Source organism: Myotis myotis, unplaced genomic scaffold (genome assembly GCF_014108235.1).
Source record: "Myotis myotis isolate mMyoMyo1 unplaced genomic scaffold, mMyoMyo1.p scaffold_m19_p_3, whole genome shotgun sequence".
Taxonomy (NCBI): Eukaryota; Metazoa; Chordata; class Mammalia; order Chiroptera; family Vespertilionidae; genus Myotis; species Myotis myotis.
In genome coordinates, this window is record NW_023416335.1 from 176,841,747 (window position 1) to 176,860,848 (window position 19,102).

The following is a 19,102-nucleotide window of genomic DNA, read 5'->3' on the forward strand; positions in this document are numbered from 1 at the left end:
AATCACTATCCCTTTATACGTTAAATCATATGAAATAGAAATTATTTTAGGTAAAAATGGTCTAATATTGCTAATTTCATATCAATCTATACTAATAAAAGGGTAATATGCTAATTAGGGTAGACGTCTTCTGGATGTCCATCCGGGCAAAGCCACAGTGGCTGCGAGTCCTGGAGCTCAGGCAGTCGTGTGCCCCAGTGGCTGTGAGGCTCAGGCATCGCACCTGCCACGGTCGGCAGTGGCAACAGCAATGGGGTGATGGGGGCAGCGCCTTCCCTCTGATCAGCCTGGTCGCCTCCTGCAGAGGGAGGCCAGATTGTGGCTTAGGCCCGCTCCCCGGGTGGGAGCGGGCCTAAGTCATCAGTAGGACATCCCCTGAGGGCTGATGGACCCCCATTCCCCCCCAGTGCACGAATTTTCATGCACCGAGCTTCTAGTGTAATATAGTTAGGTGAACCCTAATACATCTTTGCGTTTTTGTGTTGAGTTAAAAAGTTTCTCTCTGCTTTCAATACACTGACCCTAGAATGATCCAAAATAAGTCAATTATTTTTTCATATAACACACTTCAAAATAGGTAACTTAATTCAAGTAGTGCCTTTAATTGTTCTTCATACTATATGTTTTTATGTCCCTTCAACTCTATATTCACTGTCCTTTAAATATGTTCCAATTTGAAAATAATCTTTAAAAAAAATGACACCTAGTACTAAAAGGAACTATGTGATATAAGTTCAAAAAGAGTGGGACTCCACTGTTTCTCCTCACCTCCCAATGCCCGTCCCCCCGCCCCCCCCCCCCCGCCCCTTTGGAAAGTTGATTTCAATTATATTAAAGTAAAATTATATTAGTTTTTAAAACCTGCTTTTAAAACTTACTAAATAAAACCCCTAAATGTGAAATATATGTTATATGGCTAGGTTGGGATCCTAATCCTCCACTGATGCTTAAGTTTTAAGTATAAATGCTAATATTTATTGCTTTTGAATTTCACTTTGGATACAGCCCAACTATGCCAGTCTCCAAAAAATGTTTTGAATACCATTTCATGCCATACACAAATGTGAAAAAATGCTTTCCTTATTCTCCCCCAAATCATTAATAACATTACTGAGCAGAATAGGGAAGAAGATAGTACCCTGTGGCATTTCACTACAGACAATTCCACAACTTGACATTACTCCATATACTTATATATGTGGTGTGGCCACTTACGTAGTCAATTATTTATCTAATGCCCTTTCCCTCATATGTATGTTTCACACTTTTGTTCCCAGTGATCTTGTGAGAGACTTCATGTATTAAAGTTTAGATAATCTTTAACTGACTGACTAGCCTAGCAAATCTCTCCCCCAAAAGGGTAATTTTAGCTGGACAATATTTTCTTAGCCAATCAATTTTGGTTCCAGAAGTTACCAGTCTTCTTTAGCAATCCATCTGGAATCAGGCCCGAGACCATCATTACAATCACCAGTTTGTGAAACATTCTTTTTGAAAGTTAGGAGTACTTTTCTATTTCCACTCTCAGGTACTTAGCTCATTTTTTTTTTAAATACCTCAAAAGATCATAGGCCATGTTTCACCATATTCATTTGTAAGCTCCTTGATCAAAATTTGCCTGGACAGGCAATCATGCAGATGTTATTGGCCGGTTGGTGCACAGTAGCAATCTTTTCACTACTCTAGGGCTTCTGTTCTCTTTGAACATGTCCTCTGTCAAAAAGAGTAATCTTTGTACTGAGGGAGAGCAGTGACAGGGAAAAAGCAAAATAACGGAATTAGAAAACACAGAAAAGTTACATGGGAATTAGGAAGTTCTAATTTCTCCTTATCATTACAAATTTTTCCTGAAGAATTGAGTAGGACTGTTCTTTCTGTGGCTTTCTTCTTAATGTAAACATCACATGTTATTTTAAATGGGGATAACAATCTGTCTATTCTCTCAGAGAATATATTCAAGAGAAATAGCAAGTAACCTCATTATTTTCTGTTTAGTAGATTTCAATGTAAAATTTCACTGCTTTATTCACTCTCTTAAATTTACTAAATATGGAGAATAAAGAAAAGTGAAGTATGTGGTAAGAGAGAAAAATAATTTTATGGCTAGCCACAACCTGCCAACATATCACTATATACCTTTGGGGCAATAATTAGCAGGTAGTAAAAGGTGTTTTTCCTCTCAGATAAATAGTCTCAAGGCACACTTTTTCTGCCTATTTTATGAAAATGAGACATAAGTGATCCAGATGGTATATTAAGAATGGATTAGAATAAGAACACTACAATTCTTCTACAAGTAATAAAATTAGTGTTGTTATTGTTTTATAACAATTACATATAAAGTTAAGTAAAACAAAAAGAGTAATATTTATCATTAATTCTTGTAAAATTTGGATTTTGATACCTACCCTTTTACTTATTATCCCTATAATAGTATGAAAAAAATTACCAAAACACTGATGTGCTGCACCAGCACGGCCAAGGGGGTGAACCTGGGGGGGCGGGCAGTGAAGGATCATAAAAGATAGACAAGAGAATAAAGCTGGGGCTAAGTGGGATTCTGCCCTCTAACCAAAGGGTCACAGCTTTGATTCCCACTCACTGGTATGTACCAGTGAACTGGGTTTCAGGTTCAATCCCGCCGGAGAGAGGCAACCAATCAATGTGTGTCTCACACATGGATATTCTCTCTCTCTCTCTCTCTCTCTCTCTCTCTCTCTCTCTCTCTCTCTCTCCCTCTCCCTCTCCTTCCCCCCCCCCCCCTTCCCTTCTCTCTGCCCCTTCCTCTCTCTTTAAATATCAATGGGAAAAATACCCTCAGGCAAGGATTAACAAAACAACAACAAAAGATGATTCACAAGAAATGTATTACAGGCACTAGAAAAAGTTCAGAAAATTAGGGACCTGGAGGCACAGCCATCTTCCCAACCTCAATCTGTAAAACAAACAACTGAGAAGGCCTTTGAGGAACAAAGACCAACGAAGTTCAGCCTTGCAGCAAGTATTAAAGCAAAGTTTATGTTAGTCATACTCACTGCTAAAGATTAATCGATTAAGGTGTCTCCAATCAAAGAACCAATAAAGCTGTGACTATCCTATATAATAAAACCCCAGTGACCGAAACAGCGGAACAACCAGAACAACTAGAGACCAGAACGACCCCGCCCCCCAGCGAGTGGTTAGGGGCGATGAGACAGGCAGGCAGAGGTGGTTAGGGGCAATCAAGCAGGCAGGCAAGTGGTTAGGGGCGATGAGGCAGGCAGAGAAGGTTAGGAGTGATCAGGCAGGAAGGTGAGTGGTTAGGGGCAATTAGGTAGGCAGGCAGAGTGGTTAGGGATGATCAGGCAGGCAGGCGAGCAGTTAGGGGCGATCAGGTAGGCAGGCAGAGGCAGTTAGGGGCGATCAGGCAGGCAGGCGAAGTGGTTTGGGGTGATAAGGCAGGCAGGCGAGAAGTTAGGAGCCTGTGATCCCAGATTGCGAGAGGGATGTCTGACTGCCGGTTTTGGCCGAATCCTGCAGGGACCCCTGTGGGATTGGGCCTAAACAGGCAGTCAGACACCCCCTGAAAGTCCGGGATTGTGAGAGGGTACAGGCCGGGCTGAGGGACCCCCAACCCCATGCACAAATTTCATACACTGGGCCTCTAGTATTATATATATATATATATATATATATATATATATATATATATATATATATATATATATTTTCATTTGGACCAAATGGTTTGAGAAAAAGAGGTTATTGGGATTTCTTTAAACCAGGTTTTGTAAATTAAGTTATTTTTAACCAGAAAGAGACAGACGCACAGATAGACAAGAATGAGGAGGAAAGCATTTAAACACATTAAATATAGGAAGGAGGTCTCTGAAACAACTGTGAGTTTGATTTGCCTTCGCTAAATGAAACCAATTGTAATCAAACAGATAAGAAGCTAAAATAACCATTGCCCTGAATTGTGACTATTTACTACTTAAAATGATCATGGCTCCCAATTTTCTATAGACAGAAAGCATATTGAAAAATGGTATAATTGCCAATACTAAATTAGATATAGCCAACAAAGATACTAAAAAATTTAAAACATACAAGAGCATAAAATACAATGGACTAGAGATCCTGCCCTAAACCCTAAAAAAAATCATGGTAAATCAGAGAGCAGTCCTATCCCCATTGCAGAGATTCTTATTTAATCTGTTCACTGAAATGTTAGAACTGCTACATGTTAATAGCTATACATCTCTGATTCTTAATATTTGCTACTGAGAGTAATTAAATGCCTTACCTTTGTCTCACTACTCTATACTAGATTTGTTGTAGGTTAACAACATATATTTTGGTTGCTAGTTCTTCAGTTCAAAAAGAACTACATATCTGGACCAGATAATATGGAAACTGCAGCACATCATTCCCCATCTACCACTCAGAAATCCTGGACTTTTTCAGCTTGAGGCATTGGCTGGATAGAACTTTCATATTTTCACCCTCAGGAAGAGGATAAGCATATTTGCCTGTGAGATGGAGACTGAATATTTGGTGACCAAAAGAGCAGACTGTGGTATATTAGTGCTGTTTATCATATACTTCCTGTTCTTTCCCTTCAAGGTTCATGGTAGGATTTCACTACCTGGCCCATTATGATTGTGAAATAAATTGGGAATAGAAGTGTCATTTCCAGTGCAGAACACTGAATTACTGGTAGTAAATCTGACTGGGCTTGTTTTCACTCTGCAACAATAACAGGTAATGTTTTACATAGGAAGGATAATATCAAGGCTATTTCCTAGGGTTAGGACAACATGAGACCAAGCTTCAAGATAATTCTCAGTGTATGTGTAGCATGAGTAAGGTATAGATCTTGTTATCTGAAGCCAGAGAGTTTGGGGCATAACCTAGCCAGTGGTGGGCAAACTGCGGCTCGTGAGCCACATGCGGCTCTTTGGCCCCTTGAGTGTGGCTCTTCCTAAGCCTTAGGAGTACTCTAAGTTAACAACAATGTACCTACCTATATAGTTTGAGTTTAAAACATTTGGCTCTCAAAAGAAATTTCAATCGTTGTACTGTTGATATTTGTCTCTGTTGATTAATGAGTTTGCCGACCACTGAGTCCTGGCTAATACATACCTTATGCTGTTTTCCAGTTCTATGACCTTAATTTTTCTCGGATTTTTCTGTTAAATTATTAAGTCATAGAAACTTCATTCCTGAGAAACCTAGCATTTCACCACCCAAAAGAGTACAACTATTAGATCAAATTATAAAATTCCCTGTGTATTTCCTTTTCTAAATCATTTATTAAAATGACATTGAATAATATTTAACAGGATTGACCTCTACTTTGGGGATGCAGTGGCATATTTATAAATCTCCATTTAAATTTACTACCTAATTCTGTTTTCCTAATTCTTAGTATATTTTCTTCCCATGATACAAAATAGGTCCTTTAAATAAAGTTTATTTTATTTTCACCTACCAAGTTTTGTTATTCAAAAGTATTGTTGAGAATTTCTTGCATTATTATTTATAGTATGACACATCCATTAATGTTTGATTGATTAATATAAATCAGCTAATAGAGTCTTTAATGCCTTCTAAGACATTAAATCAAGGAAGAAAAAAAGTGGAAAAATTCAAATAGAAACCAATGTCTTTATGCAACAAAAGGTAACTCAAGCATAAATAGTTTTAAAAATGCACATATTATTTATAAATCTTATACCACTAAAAATCATTACACATTCCCTAACACATTTAAATCAGCTATTTGCTTCTCTTATTTGATAAATAATATTATGACCCAGAAAGTAACATAAGAATTATCATTAATTTGAGAAAGTCGCATATATTTTAGTCCTTTAGCCCTATTTTTAGTCCATCATAAAAATCCCCTAACTTTAATACTGAGTTTACATAAACATATTCTTTTGCTCCAAAATACACCAAGGAAAGTAAATGGTTCAAAACTAAATAGTTATAAAGTTCTCCGGCGAGGAGAGGCAGAAGAAACGTATAAATAAGTAATGGATGTGCAATTTTATTACCTGAGTATTCAACAACTCCTCACACTTGTGTGCTTGTTTCTCAATTGCAGAAATGTACTGTTTTTCAATAGCTTCTACTTGTTGCTTAACTGAAGACTGTAGCAGTGCCTAAAAATAAACAAAAAAAGTAATTTGGATCAGAGACAAAACTTGGACTCTACTGTTGGCATGAGAATTTTTTTGACAGTTGCACATATCTGAAATATGATCCACTTCTGCATTAGAAAATTCACATTTGTGAGTATTGAAGCACAATCATATATAACACTACTTTAAGCTTTTGGATTTAAGTTTTCCTATTACCAAGACTACAGTTTTTTTGGCCAGATGTTCCTTCCACACACCTCTCCTTAAAAAGGCCAAGTCATAGAAGATGATAAAGAGAGTGAGTAGTTCTGTTAAATATAAATTCAGTTTAGTGAAGACCACACAGGATGAGGAGCGTATGAAAGCTGCTGAAAAAAAAGAAGAAGAAAAAAAAAGAAACCCCAGACATATTTCACTGGCTGACAAAACTCTACATCCTCTCGGCACACTGTACTATCCCATGGGCCAAGCATGATCTTCAAGACCACAAGTCAAGTAAAAGCAGATGGAAAGTCTGAGCAATTTCAAACATAAAAGAACAGCCCCCCAGGAAGTTCACATCCTTAATGTGAAAAGGTATAAGTCAATGTGTGGAAGTCAGTCGGAATGTCAGGGCAGTTTTCGTAAAAAGTAATAAAACCTGGGAGACTGGACAAACTTAAGTGGGTAGTGTAAATGCTGGAACCTCAATCAAAGACCTGCTGTTGTAAGAGAAGCAAAATCAGCATTTGAAGGCGTTCCACCCACTCACTTCCTTATTAGAGATGCTTAGAATATTATCATATTTTCCCTTCCTTTTTTTAAAGCATTATATGTTATATTAAACATGTTCCCAATATTATCTTACATGCTATTTATAAATCCCAAATCATTCTAAAATATGCATTCAACCATATATGTAAGAACTCTTAAGCAAATATTCTATTTTTGAAGGTCTATCTGGATAATAAACTACTCATAATCAAAATAGTAAGTTGAAACAGACACATGTCTTATAGAAAACAGACGTTTGGCACAGTTGCCAAAAAAAAAAAAAAAAAGCCAAATCTCTTAAATAATATCTGTTATGAAAATAAGATTTACGTGGTTGAAAACAATATGCATCAAGAAGCTAAATAAATATGCATGCATTTAAATAACATTAAGATAAAATACTTTTTGAACCTCTGGATAAGCCTCAAATTTTCAGATAATTAATTTTCACTTGCAAATGTTAGACTGTCTGATGATGCTACCACTCCTATAATTCAATAGTCACCACTCTGAAGCTGCAGAATTAGTAGTAAATTTAGTAAAGGAAATAGAGCTCTGAATGAGGTTTAATCAAAATACAAAGAACTGCTGCCCTAGCCAGTTTGGCACAGTTGGATAGAGCATCAGCCTGAGGAATGAAGGGTCCTGGGGGATCCATTCCGGTCAAGGGCACATACCTTGATTTCAAGCTAGATCTCTGGCCCTGGTCATAGAGCTTGTGGGAGACAACCAATCGATGTGTTTCTCTCACATCAATGTTTCTCTCTCTGTCTCTACCTCTCCCTGCCACTCTCCTACTCTCTCTAAAAATCAACTGAAAAAAATATATATCCTGAGTGAGGATTAACAACTATATATATACTAGAGGCCCGATGCATGAAATTCGTGAAAAAGTACACCTTCCTTCCCCCAGCTGCCGACACTGGCTTCCCTCTGGCACCCAGTTCCCGGGCTTCCCTCGAGCACCCAAGACCCAGGCTTCCCTCCCTCCACCCAATGGCAGGACCCTGGAACCCGGGCTTCACTCACAACCTCAGCTACATCCGGAAGGATGTCCAGAAGGATGTCTGGACTAATTAGCATATTACTTTATTATTATTATTATAGATATATCTATAATAATAAAAGGTTAATATGCTAATTAGACTGCACATCTTCCAGATGTCCATCCAGACAAAGCCACAGAGGCTGCAAGGGCCCAGGGGCGCAGGAGAGGCGGGGCAGCGTGGGAGAGGTATGGTGGCACAGGAGACACCTGGTGGCATGGGAGAGGTGCGGCGGTGCGGCCTCTTTTGCAGAGGCCACAGGAGAGGTGGTGCGGGAGAGGCAGCGGCGTGGGAGAGGTCTTGGTGCAGGCCGGTCCAGTGCTGTGGCCCCTTCCACAGAGGCAGTGGGAGAGGGGCCTGTGTGGTCCCAGTCCCAGTGCAGCCCCTTACGCAGAGGCAGCAACAGAGGCAGCAACAGAGGCAGTGGCGCGGGCCCACTCCTGGCACCATGCCTCTGCAGAGGCTGGACGGGGTGTGACCTGCTGTGCCTCAACCTCCCACAGCCACTTCCCCAGCTGGCCTGGCCCTAGATTGTCCCCCACCTACCAGTGGGCAGGGGTGGGGCCAGCGCTAAGAAGCAAGGGCTAAGGGCTGAGGGTCGGAAGCTGAGACGACCAGCATTGGCAGCAGCAGCGGGGTGATGGGGGCGGCGCCTTCACATGATTAGCCCAGTCGTCTTCTGCAGAGGGAGACCAGACTGCAGCTTAGCTGTCAGTAGGACATACCCTGAGGGCTCCTGACTGAGAGAGGGGGCAGGATGGGCTGAGAAACTCCCCCCGTGCATGAATTTTAGTGCACTGAGCCTCTAGCCCTACTTTATAAAGAGGGAATATGCTAATTGACCCTCACACTGTTGCAAAGATGGTGGCGCCCACAGACAATAAGGAGGGAATATGCTAATTAATTGCCCCACCCTCAAAAATGGCAGCGCCCAGAGCCAATAAGGAGGGAATATGCTAATTGACTGCCACATCCTCAAAGATGGTGGGGCGGGCCCGGCTTCTCCGTATGCCTGCCTCCAGAGACTCCCAGTCCTCTCAGCCCCGCAGCTGCCCAGGGCCTGCCCAAGGTGCAGGCAAGCCTAGATGGCAGCTGCCCAGCCTCCCAGGGTCGCCCGAGGCTCAGGTAACTAGGGCTGGCTGAGGCTTGTGCTGCCAGCAGTGACAGCAGCAGAGGTGTGATGGGGTGTCGCCTTCTCCTGATCGCTGGGTCACTTCCTGCCCCTGAGGGCTCCCAGACTGTGAGAGGGGGCAGGCCGGGCTGAGGGACCCCCCCTCCAGTGCATGAATTTTCATGCACCGTGCCTCTAATCCTATACTAATAAAAGATAAACATGCAAATTGACTGTACTTTTGCTATGCCTTAAGGCATGCCCACCAGCCAATCAGAGCAACTATATGCAAATTAACCCAACCAAGATGGTGGACGGCAGCCATGGAGCTGGAGCGAGCAGGAGGCTTGCTTGCTCCAGTGGTGGAGGAAGCCAAGGTTCCCGCCTGCCATGGCCCAGTTCTGAGCTCCACTGAAAGCAACAAAATTTCAATTATAGAAAGTAAACAAACCCCAGATACCTGCTTTCAGCCAGCCGTGGCCACAGAGCTGGAGCGAGCAGGAGTGGTTGCCCCTGGTGATGGAGGAAGCCAAGCTTTCCACAGGCCTCCGCTAAAGGCAACTAAGTTTCAATTATAGAAGGTAAATAAATCCCAGAATAAAAAAAAGAAAAAAGAAAAAAAGGAGAGGCTGGGAGCTTACATCACCAGGGTGTTGGCCAGCCTGAAAACGGCCCTCAGCCCCTCACCCAGACTGGCCAGGCACCCCAGTGGGGACCCCAAAAGGGGGTGTGGCCAGCCTGAAAACAGCCATCAGCCCCTCACCCAGGCTGGCCAAACCTCCATGGGTTGAGGGTCCCCACTGGGGTGGACATCCTCCAAGGGGTCTCACACTGCAAGAGGGCATAGACCGAGCTGAGGGACAGCCCCGAGTGCACAAATTTTTGTGCACTGGGCCTCTAGTATATATATGAAAGAACTGCTTTACCCTTTCAGTATATGTCCTTTAAAGATGCCATAATAATTAATTTATATAAGGCACCAAAATGTAACCTCTTAAACTGTGACTAAGTAATGCAAAGCTGCAATTTACATTTGGCAAAATATACTATATGTTGGACTTCAGAATATTTAAAGAACAGTATAGTTAGAGACAATTTCCTTGGGTACAGTCACTGCATCTTTTATATAGAGAAAAATGACAGTCTTTTTGTGGACTTGGGATATGACAATTGTTTTAGCTTAATGGTAAGAACTGTTTGCACTTCCCTATTTGATATGGTTCCAAATACTACCACATTTTAAATACCCAATTGTAATTTTTAGTAGATTATATCCTTTGGGGGTACAGGTAAGTTCATGAAATAAAATATTTTCTCATTGTATTTAAGAAACACAATTGAATATTATATTTTTTCCCTCTAGTGATTGATGTATACACCATATAATCATTTTCTTTCAAACTTAAAAGAGGCAAGCACTATAGGATAACAAGCCAACTAAGAGCCAAAACTGTGGTTATGGGCCATGGAGAAAAGCTATACATAAGTAACCAGCCTTTCCTATAGTTCAAACCTCCTGTTTTAGTCCCATTCAGTTATTTAAATCCAACCATCTACAAAAGAGACATAAAGGCAGGTCCTGGGAACATGAATATTACAAAAATATATGTTCTTACTGAATTATTTCTTTTGTTAAAGAGAAACAATCTCTAGAGAACCAAACACTATAGGTATATGCAAGGTGTGTATCAGAGAAAGAAAATATGCCCAAAGCCTGCTTATAAGGTTCACTGTTACACACTGAGAACATTAAACAGATAAGAGTAGCTTGACTAAGAGTGGAGGCAAATAGTAATGCAAGAAGGTACAAAGGGGCAGGTAGCAGATATCAAAAGAATTGTGTGCCATAACAAGGTCATTTAAAAATGTGTCCTATATTATTCAACAGTGGGATTATTAGTGCCATACTCTAAAAAGTATCCTCACAACTAGAATATTAACCATTTTGGACATACAGTACACATCTGGTACTAGCCACCTGCTTTTATGGCTTGAGATATCCTATATAATAAAAAGCTAATATACAAAAAGACCGAATGGCAGAACAACTGGAACAACCGAACAACTGGTCGCTATGATGTGCGCTGACCACCAGGGGGCGTGTGCGGAACATGGCAGGCATTGGCCTCAGTGGGATGGTGGAGTAGGTGAGCGGGGGTGCCAGAACAAGGTGGGGTGCCAGTCGCTGTCATCGGGGAAAGCCTCTGGTAGTTACTTAAAATTCTTTGCTCCCACACACTGCGGTCCAGCCCAGCACTCACACCTGCTGCCAGCGCCGGTCCCGCTTGCACCCGCAACCGGGGCTGGAGCCGCCACTCGCACCACTGCCGGCACCCAGCACCAGTCCCAATCACTTGGCAGCAGGTGTGAGCAGTGGCTGCCGACCCCAATCGCCCCTGAGGGCTTCTCTACCTATACCTGCTCCTGAGGGGCTATCAGGGCAGCAACTGCCACTCACACCCACTGACGGAGCCAGCCCCGCTCACACCCGCTGCTGGCACCAGCCCCAATCGCTCCGTACCATCAGGGGGTGCGAGTGGGGCTGGTGCTGTCAGTGCATGGGAGCAGCGGCAGTGGGAGTAGGACTGCCAGCAGAGAAGGGCCCAAAAGCCGTGGCAGGAGGGCCGGGCAGGGACACGGAGGATGGGCCAAGACCTACCCCTGTGCCCACCGCATCCTTGCGGCCCACAGTTCCTTTCAAGGTGCACAAACTCATGCACTGGGCCCCTAGTCATTATATAATTGGATATTTATTTTCCAATGTAAAACACCATAATAATCACCTTTAAATTTCTCATATATTGTAAATATAAAATAAATGTTAATCTTAACATTTCCCTGCAATTTACTAACTTTTTGTCTGTCATTTCTCTACAGATATCAAAGATACAAGGAAGCCTTTCCATGGGCTTATACAAGAATATAGAAAGATATATCAAATAATTTTTTTCCTCTACATGATATTTTAAAACTATTTTAAACATACATAAAGCATTGAAACTCACAATGTGTAAAACCAAGTAAAACAAAGATGTATTCAAACATTGTATAATGAAAGAAAATGCTGCCAAATGCAGGGAATGTCTTATTAATTTTCAACATATTTAGGTTTTAGCCAGAGTTCTTTCAGAGATTTTTCTGTATCATCCCAGGGAATTTAATTTACTGAGGAAACTGAGGAAAGCTATTTAGCATATTTCTTTAACAATAATTTTACAGATGTGAACAAGATTGTAGGTTCCTTTAGTATAGGAACTATATATTACTCATTTTATTTATCACACACAATTTCTTATAGAGTTCCTTGCACACAGTAGTAGTAGACACACGCAATAGCTATTTAGTAATTAATGATTCCTGTATTAAGATTAGTATTTTTTAAAAATCACAGTATGAATGGTACCAATATTCATTGAAAAGTTCACTAAGCTTCAAATTATAACTGCCAAGTTCAGTTACCAAATTTGTTGCTGAGTGTATTTAATCTCTACCAAGGATTTCAACATTTTATGTTGTTATTTTAGACTGGAAATGTCCATTCTTTCTACTCTACAGGATAAATTTTGAGTAAATAGAGTGTGTGAAGGACTACAAACTCCTTGGAAGGGAAAATATGTCATAAATTCTACAATTATTAGATTCACAGAAAACAGATATTAGGTCAAACACCACCCAAAACCAATACATGACGGAATTTAAATGAGTAGAGAAGTAGAGCCACAGCAGACTACTGCAACCTAAACTACACCCCATGTCCCAACAAATAGTTTTTTTCTTGACCTTGAGAGTATCATGCTAAGTGAAGTCAGTCAAGTGGAAAAGGACAAGACCATATTATTTTATTCATATGTGGGATATAAAATAGAAAGTAACAAATGAACAAATTAAACTCATAGACACAGATAACAGTATGGTGGTTAGGATGAAGAGGGTAAAGGGGGTCAAATATATGGTGATGGAAGGAGACGAGACTTTGGGTGGTGAGCAGATAATGCAATATGTAAATGATGTATTATAGAATTGTACACCTAAAACCTATATAATTTTATTACCCAACTAGAGGCTCGGTGCATGAAATTCATGCAAATTTGGTAACTGAACTTGGCAGTTATAATTTGAAGCTTAGTGAACTAAGCTGCCTTGGCCAGCCCCCGCAGCCTCGGTTTCATGCAGAAGGTTGTCCAGACCATAGTTTGGCTGTTTGGTCTAATTAGCATATTAGCTCTTTATTATATAGGATGTCACCCCAATTAATTCAATTTAAAAGTAAATATAAGTATAGTGTAAAAGGACTAGAAAGTATAATTCTCTAAGGCAGTTATTTTCAAATGATGTGCCACAAGAATTATTAAAACATGTTATACTACATCTCTTTTATCTGCTTCTCTACTGATGGGCACCTGGGCTATTTACAGATCTTGGCCATTATAAATAACACTGTTATAAACATATGGGTGCATATATTCTTTCTGACTGATGTTTTGGGATTCTTAGGATATATTCCCAGAAATGGGATCACTGGGTCAAAAGGCATTTTGGGGATGCATAAATTCTTTCTAATTGGTGTTTCAGGAAGTGGGATACTAGGTCAAAGGGCAGTCCAAATTTAATTTTTTTGCAGAAAGTCCATACTAGTTTCCAGTGGCTCTACAGTCTGCATTCCCACCAGCAGTGTACTAAGGTTCCCTTTTCTCCACAGCCTCACCCATACTTGATTTTTTATTTACTAATGGTAGTCATTCCGGCAGGTGTGAGGTGATACCTCACACAATGGAGTACTATGTAGCTGTAAAAAAGAAGGAACTCTTACCCTTTGAGACAGCATGGATGGAACTGGAGATTAGTATTATTATTTTTTAATATGTTATTATTGATTTTAGAGTGAGAGGAAGACAGAGGGAGAGATAGAAATGTCAATGAGAGAGAAACATCATCAATTAGCTGCCTCTTACACACCCCCTACTGGGGATTGAGCCCACAACCCAGGCATGTGCCCTGACTGGGAATCGAACCAGTGACCTCTTAGTGCATGGGCCAAGGCTCAACCACTGAACCACACTGGCCAGGCTGAAACCGAAAATTATTAAGCAAAATAAGACAATCAGAGAAAGACAAATACCATATGATCTCCCTTATATGTGGAGTCTAATGAACAAAATAAATTGATAACCAAAACAGGGCCAGAGGCATGGATACATGGAACAAACAGACCTCAGAGGGGAGGAGGGAGGGAGGACTGGAAGAGATTAGCCAAGAATGTATGTGCATATATGCACAGCCCATGGACACAGATAAGAATGTGGTGAAGGTTGGGGGGGGAGCCTGAGTGGAGGAGGGAAAAGGGGGAAATGGAGGACATCTGTAATAGTGTCAACAATAAAAAAAATTTTAAAAAACCACCACCCATACTTGAGTACTTAGTCAGGGGTACTGTCTGGCCTGTTTTCCCTTATATTGGCAAATAAAAAAAATGACAACAGCCAATATAACAACAGCTGTCTGGTGTGAATAAATCAAAATTACACCTAATGATTGGTAAAAAATATTTTTTTGTGTGTGTGACACAGAATTACAGTAATTAGTTTATATGTGCCATGAGATGAAAAAGGTTAAAAATCGCTGCTCTAGAGGGGAAAGATTTCAATCCAGACTTAAGGCTTTCATTTACTTAAAACTGTTTCCAAAGTCAAGTTCAAGTTCCTGGCCACCTGTTACCCAGGCTGGCAAAACTAAGGCAACATTCAGACCCTGTAAATTCAACCCTTGGGGAGAATGAAGGTACATGTTTCTCTAGACCAAATTTCAGATATCTGAGGAGGTATGGTAATGGATTTGGCCATATTTCTTTTTAGAAAACAACAAAGACATTATGACCAAAAATTATGGAAAAATGAATTCAAAAAAGATTTCTCCCTTCCTTTTTCCTTAATTTAAAAAAGAAAAAGTAACAAGGTCATGTTGAGGCTGCTGAAAAACGACCCTGTTACAGATCTCAAGCATCTGGATTTGCAGTGACCCCCAGGTTGTTCTATGTATTTGAGTTACAGTGCAGAGGTACTATACAAGTCAAAAAAGAAAAATGTTAAATTATGGGTGTAGATCTAAACATGGAAATCCAATACAGTCTAGCCATGCTATAAAGTGTTTTGGAGGCTCTGAAAGCCAAAGAAAATCCTCAGAACTGAGGGAATCATTCCCGTTGGCCTTGTTGTTAAGGGATTCTAGTAACATAAGAGTTGTTACCTCAAACACCACAAAAGTCTCCCAGTGAAAATTTCTTTTGTGCCATGGACAACACATTAAAATTAAGAAGTTTCTAAAATTAAGTACAGCACAAAGCCTCTGCATGTCTGCCTTCCAGATACTTTAAACTTCTGAAAAGCTGCCATATGGATATGCCTCTCCCTCAGATGCCACAATATTGTTCCTTGTGACTTGAGTAAGAGTGGCAGTTTCATTGAGAGAGAGAGAGAGAGAGAGAGAGAGAGAGAGAGAGAGAGAGAGAGAGAGAGAGAGAGAGCGCTAAAACAATCTTTACACTTTCATAGGGTTAAATGAAACACCTGGTTTTTAAACATTAAAGATGCTTGCATCTCATTTTCAGAAATATCAGAGACCATGGAAAAAGAGAAGCCCATCAGGATGTCAGAAATATTTGGCCTGCATACACATGCATTAACATTCCAAGGAGGCAATATAATTTGTTGAATAGAGCCCTGAATCACGCTTTGAGGGACCTGGTGCTTACTTAAAACTCCTCCTCTGTTTATACGTGTTTGATCAAGGCATTGCTTCTCTATGTCTCACATTCTTTATCTAGTCAAAGAGAATAAAAGAGTTTCTTCACTGCCAATGATGAAGGAATAAAGGACTTCTGTGAAATTATAAGTTATTTTAAAATGAAACTCATGTTGATTTTTTAGCTAAATTCCTCACTTGTTCATGACAAATGAAACTCATCTAAGTTAGGATTAACATCTTTTAAATTACTAGATTTAAGACCATTAAAGTGAAGAATTTTCCTCCAAATTAAGCAAGATCCATTAGTCAAATAGGGATCAAGAAGATTAGAAGGAAAATTTTTTTCATACTGAAAAGCAATTAACATTGAGAAAATTTAGTTTCATTTAAATCAATTTTTTAGAAGACAATTGAGAAAGTTTAAACTTTCTTCTTTTTTTTTAATGATAAAGAGAATAACATTGTGAACTTAGATGATAATGTAAGATACTTCAACTGGTTTCTTTTCCAGATAAATATTAACCATAAAATCCACTGGGGGTTGGGCACCAATTAGAAGTGCCATCACCTGGATTGGAGCAGGTGCCAGAGGTCCCTGCAGTGCTGGCTCTAGCAGGGTTGTGTGGGGTTAGGCAGAAGCCCCCGGGGGAGGGACAACACCATGAGAGTGGCTCAGAGGACTTGTTGATATACTAGCTGGTATGGAAGTATTTGACTAGTATAAGACGGCACAAAGTGGCGCTTCTGACTGAATAGTAGCCCACATTATGTTGTTACAGTGGAATAATTACCAAGAACATTTAGTCATGTGAATATCCTGCTAAACATCAAAACAAGATAACCTTTGAACTTTTGCTTTTGATTACATGGACTAAATCACACTGTATCTGGATTATAGATATAATTCTTTTCTCATTGCTATAAAGCGATTTGACAATCAATGCACTGAAAATTGGACACGTGATAACTTTAAGTAACTTATCTCACCTCTGGAAAAGATAAAGCCTGGGGACTCATACCCAGACAGCAATGGGAGAAAAATTTATTTGCAATTCATACTTGCATGTCTTTTGAATTATGTACTGAATATACATTACCCTGTCAAAATTAAGGTATTCTGAAAACATTACAGAAAATCATTCTATTCTCTCATAATTTATCCTTAGTATAAAATTTATATTCTCATATATCAAGATTCCCCAAATCTGAATAACTAGATCTTAAGGATAAAATCAAAACCAGCCTTCTATTTTGATACTGGGTTATACACTAAATAGAAAATGCTATCTTCCCAAATGTTGCTGGTTCTTACATCTCTGCTTTCCTTTTTCAGAATCTGTGTTTTATAGTTGAGAGAAAATAATAAAGTTAACCATTCCACTTTTATATCATTTCAAACAGGCAAAAAAAATTAAAAACTTAAAAGTAGTTTTTGCATACATAACTTTTCTGCCTTAAGAACTATGGTATGTATCCTTTCACTAAATGGAAAATTGGTGGCCAATAAAAAAATGAATGCTGGTTCGGCTCGGTGGATAAAACATCGATCAGCCTGCGGACTGAAGGGTCCTGGGTTCGATTCCGGTCAAGGGCACATGCCTGGGTTTCAGGCTCAATCCCCAGTAGGGGGTGTGCAGGAGGCAGCCATTCAATGATTCTCTCTCATCATTGATGTTTCTATCTCTCTCTCCCCATCTCCTTTCCTTTCTAAAATCAATAAAAATATTTTTAAAAAATGAATAAAAATATATCTGTAACACACACTAAAGTTTTTTTCCCCCTAAAGTCTAATTATGAAACACATAAGATTATTTCAGGCAATATCTAAAACTAAAAATGCCTGAATCCAGATAGACCCTCATGACAATTCAATTCATTAAGATTGAGATCCACATACTTGATCTATTACATTAACTACAATAGTTACAGAAATGACATTCTTTATAGCTACTACTAATCACTCTTCTAGCATTATTATTAGAGGTAAAAACCTGTTGAATAAGTTTAGATAAAAAGAAGATCTGAAAAAACTTTCAACCCCAACAGAACAGGTCAAACCTCATTCTGGTCAATATGGAGAGACAGTATTATTAAGAATAAAGATATTTATGTTAGAAATGACTGAATTTGTATGATAATAAGAAGAAAGCTATAATTAATAATAATTTCTAAGTGGGACAGAGCTGCTATTGATAAAATTTCCAAGTTTGATCAAAATTAATCACAAAAAAGAACCCATAACATTTAAAGAGCATTTCACAAGATAAGCAAAAAATAACACGTCTTAAGGAACTAATAACTAAATAAACCCTAATCACTTAATATTTCTTTATCAATGAAGGGATTTTTCAAGGTCTGTTCTGAAACAGAAATTTGAAATTTATATCCTCAATACAGAATAAAGACTTGCCCTTCACTCCTTTAATTATCAGGTTGATGATCCAGTCACAATATAAAGGCAAGTCTTAAATCTATATTAGAACAAGTTTTCTTGCAAGGTTTCCAAAGCCTTTTGGTTTAGGCCCAGCTAGAAAAACCACAAGAATAGCCTTGCATGCAAAATTCTGGCTAAGCCCAGGAAACTCAGAGCATACAAGAACTATTCTCAACTACCAAACCTTTCTCAGTCCTCTGCTGAGGTTAAGTTTGGTGGGAGGGACAAGATTGGACAAGCCAAGTCGTTATTTCCAAACCAATCACTAGTATCTAGCATGCAGTTAGGCCAAACTCTATTGGCAACAGTAAGTATCTTTATTTGTCCAGGAAAAATCTGATCATACGATAAAAGCTGGAATTTATGAGAATCCTTTTTCAATCAAATAACTAAAACTATAAATTAATTTCATACTTTTGGATGAACAAAATACTGAAATTCAAACTAAAAGATATATGACAAGTTTCAAATATCTTAATTTTTACTTCTTCCACCCTTTGCACAAAAAAAGTTAGCAATCTCTAATCAAGGGGAAATATAAAGAGAAGAGAAAACAAAGTTGTTTCCCCCTCCTTGGAGTAGAACTTCATACAATGCAAGTAACTCTACACCCTGGGAAAAATTGGTCTCTTAAATGCAATATGTTCTCCCTTATATAATAGTACAAACAATTCAAGAGTTCAAATAAAACACTAGCAAGTGGCTGCTTTTGAAAAATGGAATAGAACAGGCATGTGATACTCCAAGCTGGCATTTAACATAAGGTGCACTGCTAAAATTCAAAGTAATCCTTACCAAAGCTATTTAAGGCATACTTAACCTTTACAGAAAATGCACAGAGGACCATGACACTCAAAAAAATCAAGGTTGGGTAACATGGGAAATGAAC

General features: G+C 39.4%; 1 protein-coding gene across 6 annotated transcripts in view; it reads right to left on the reverse strand.

Annotated features, from left to right (window-relative positions):
- Window positions 1-19,102, reverse strand: part of CCDC91 (coiled-coil domain containing 91) — a 280,530-nt gene that overhangs the window by 103,221 nt on the left and 158,207 nt on the right. For all 6 annotated transcript variants that reach the window (XM_036299629.1, XM_036299630.1, XM_036299631.1 and 3 more), the window contains one exon: window positions 6,042-6,149. In XM_036299629.1, coding sequence (XP_036155522.1) covers window positions 6,042-6,149 — 108 coding nt within the window. The remainder of the gene's footprint in view (window positions 1-6,041; window positions 6,150-19,102) is intronic.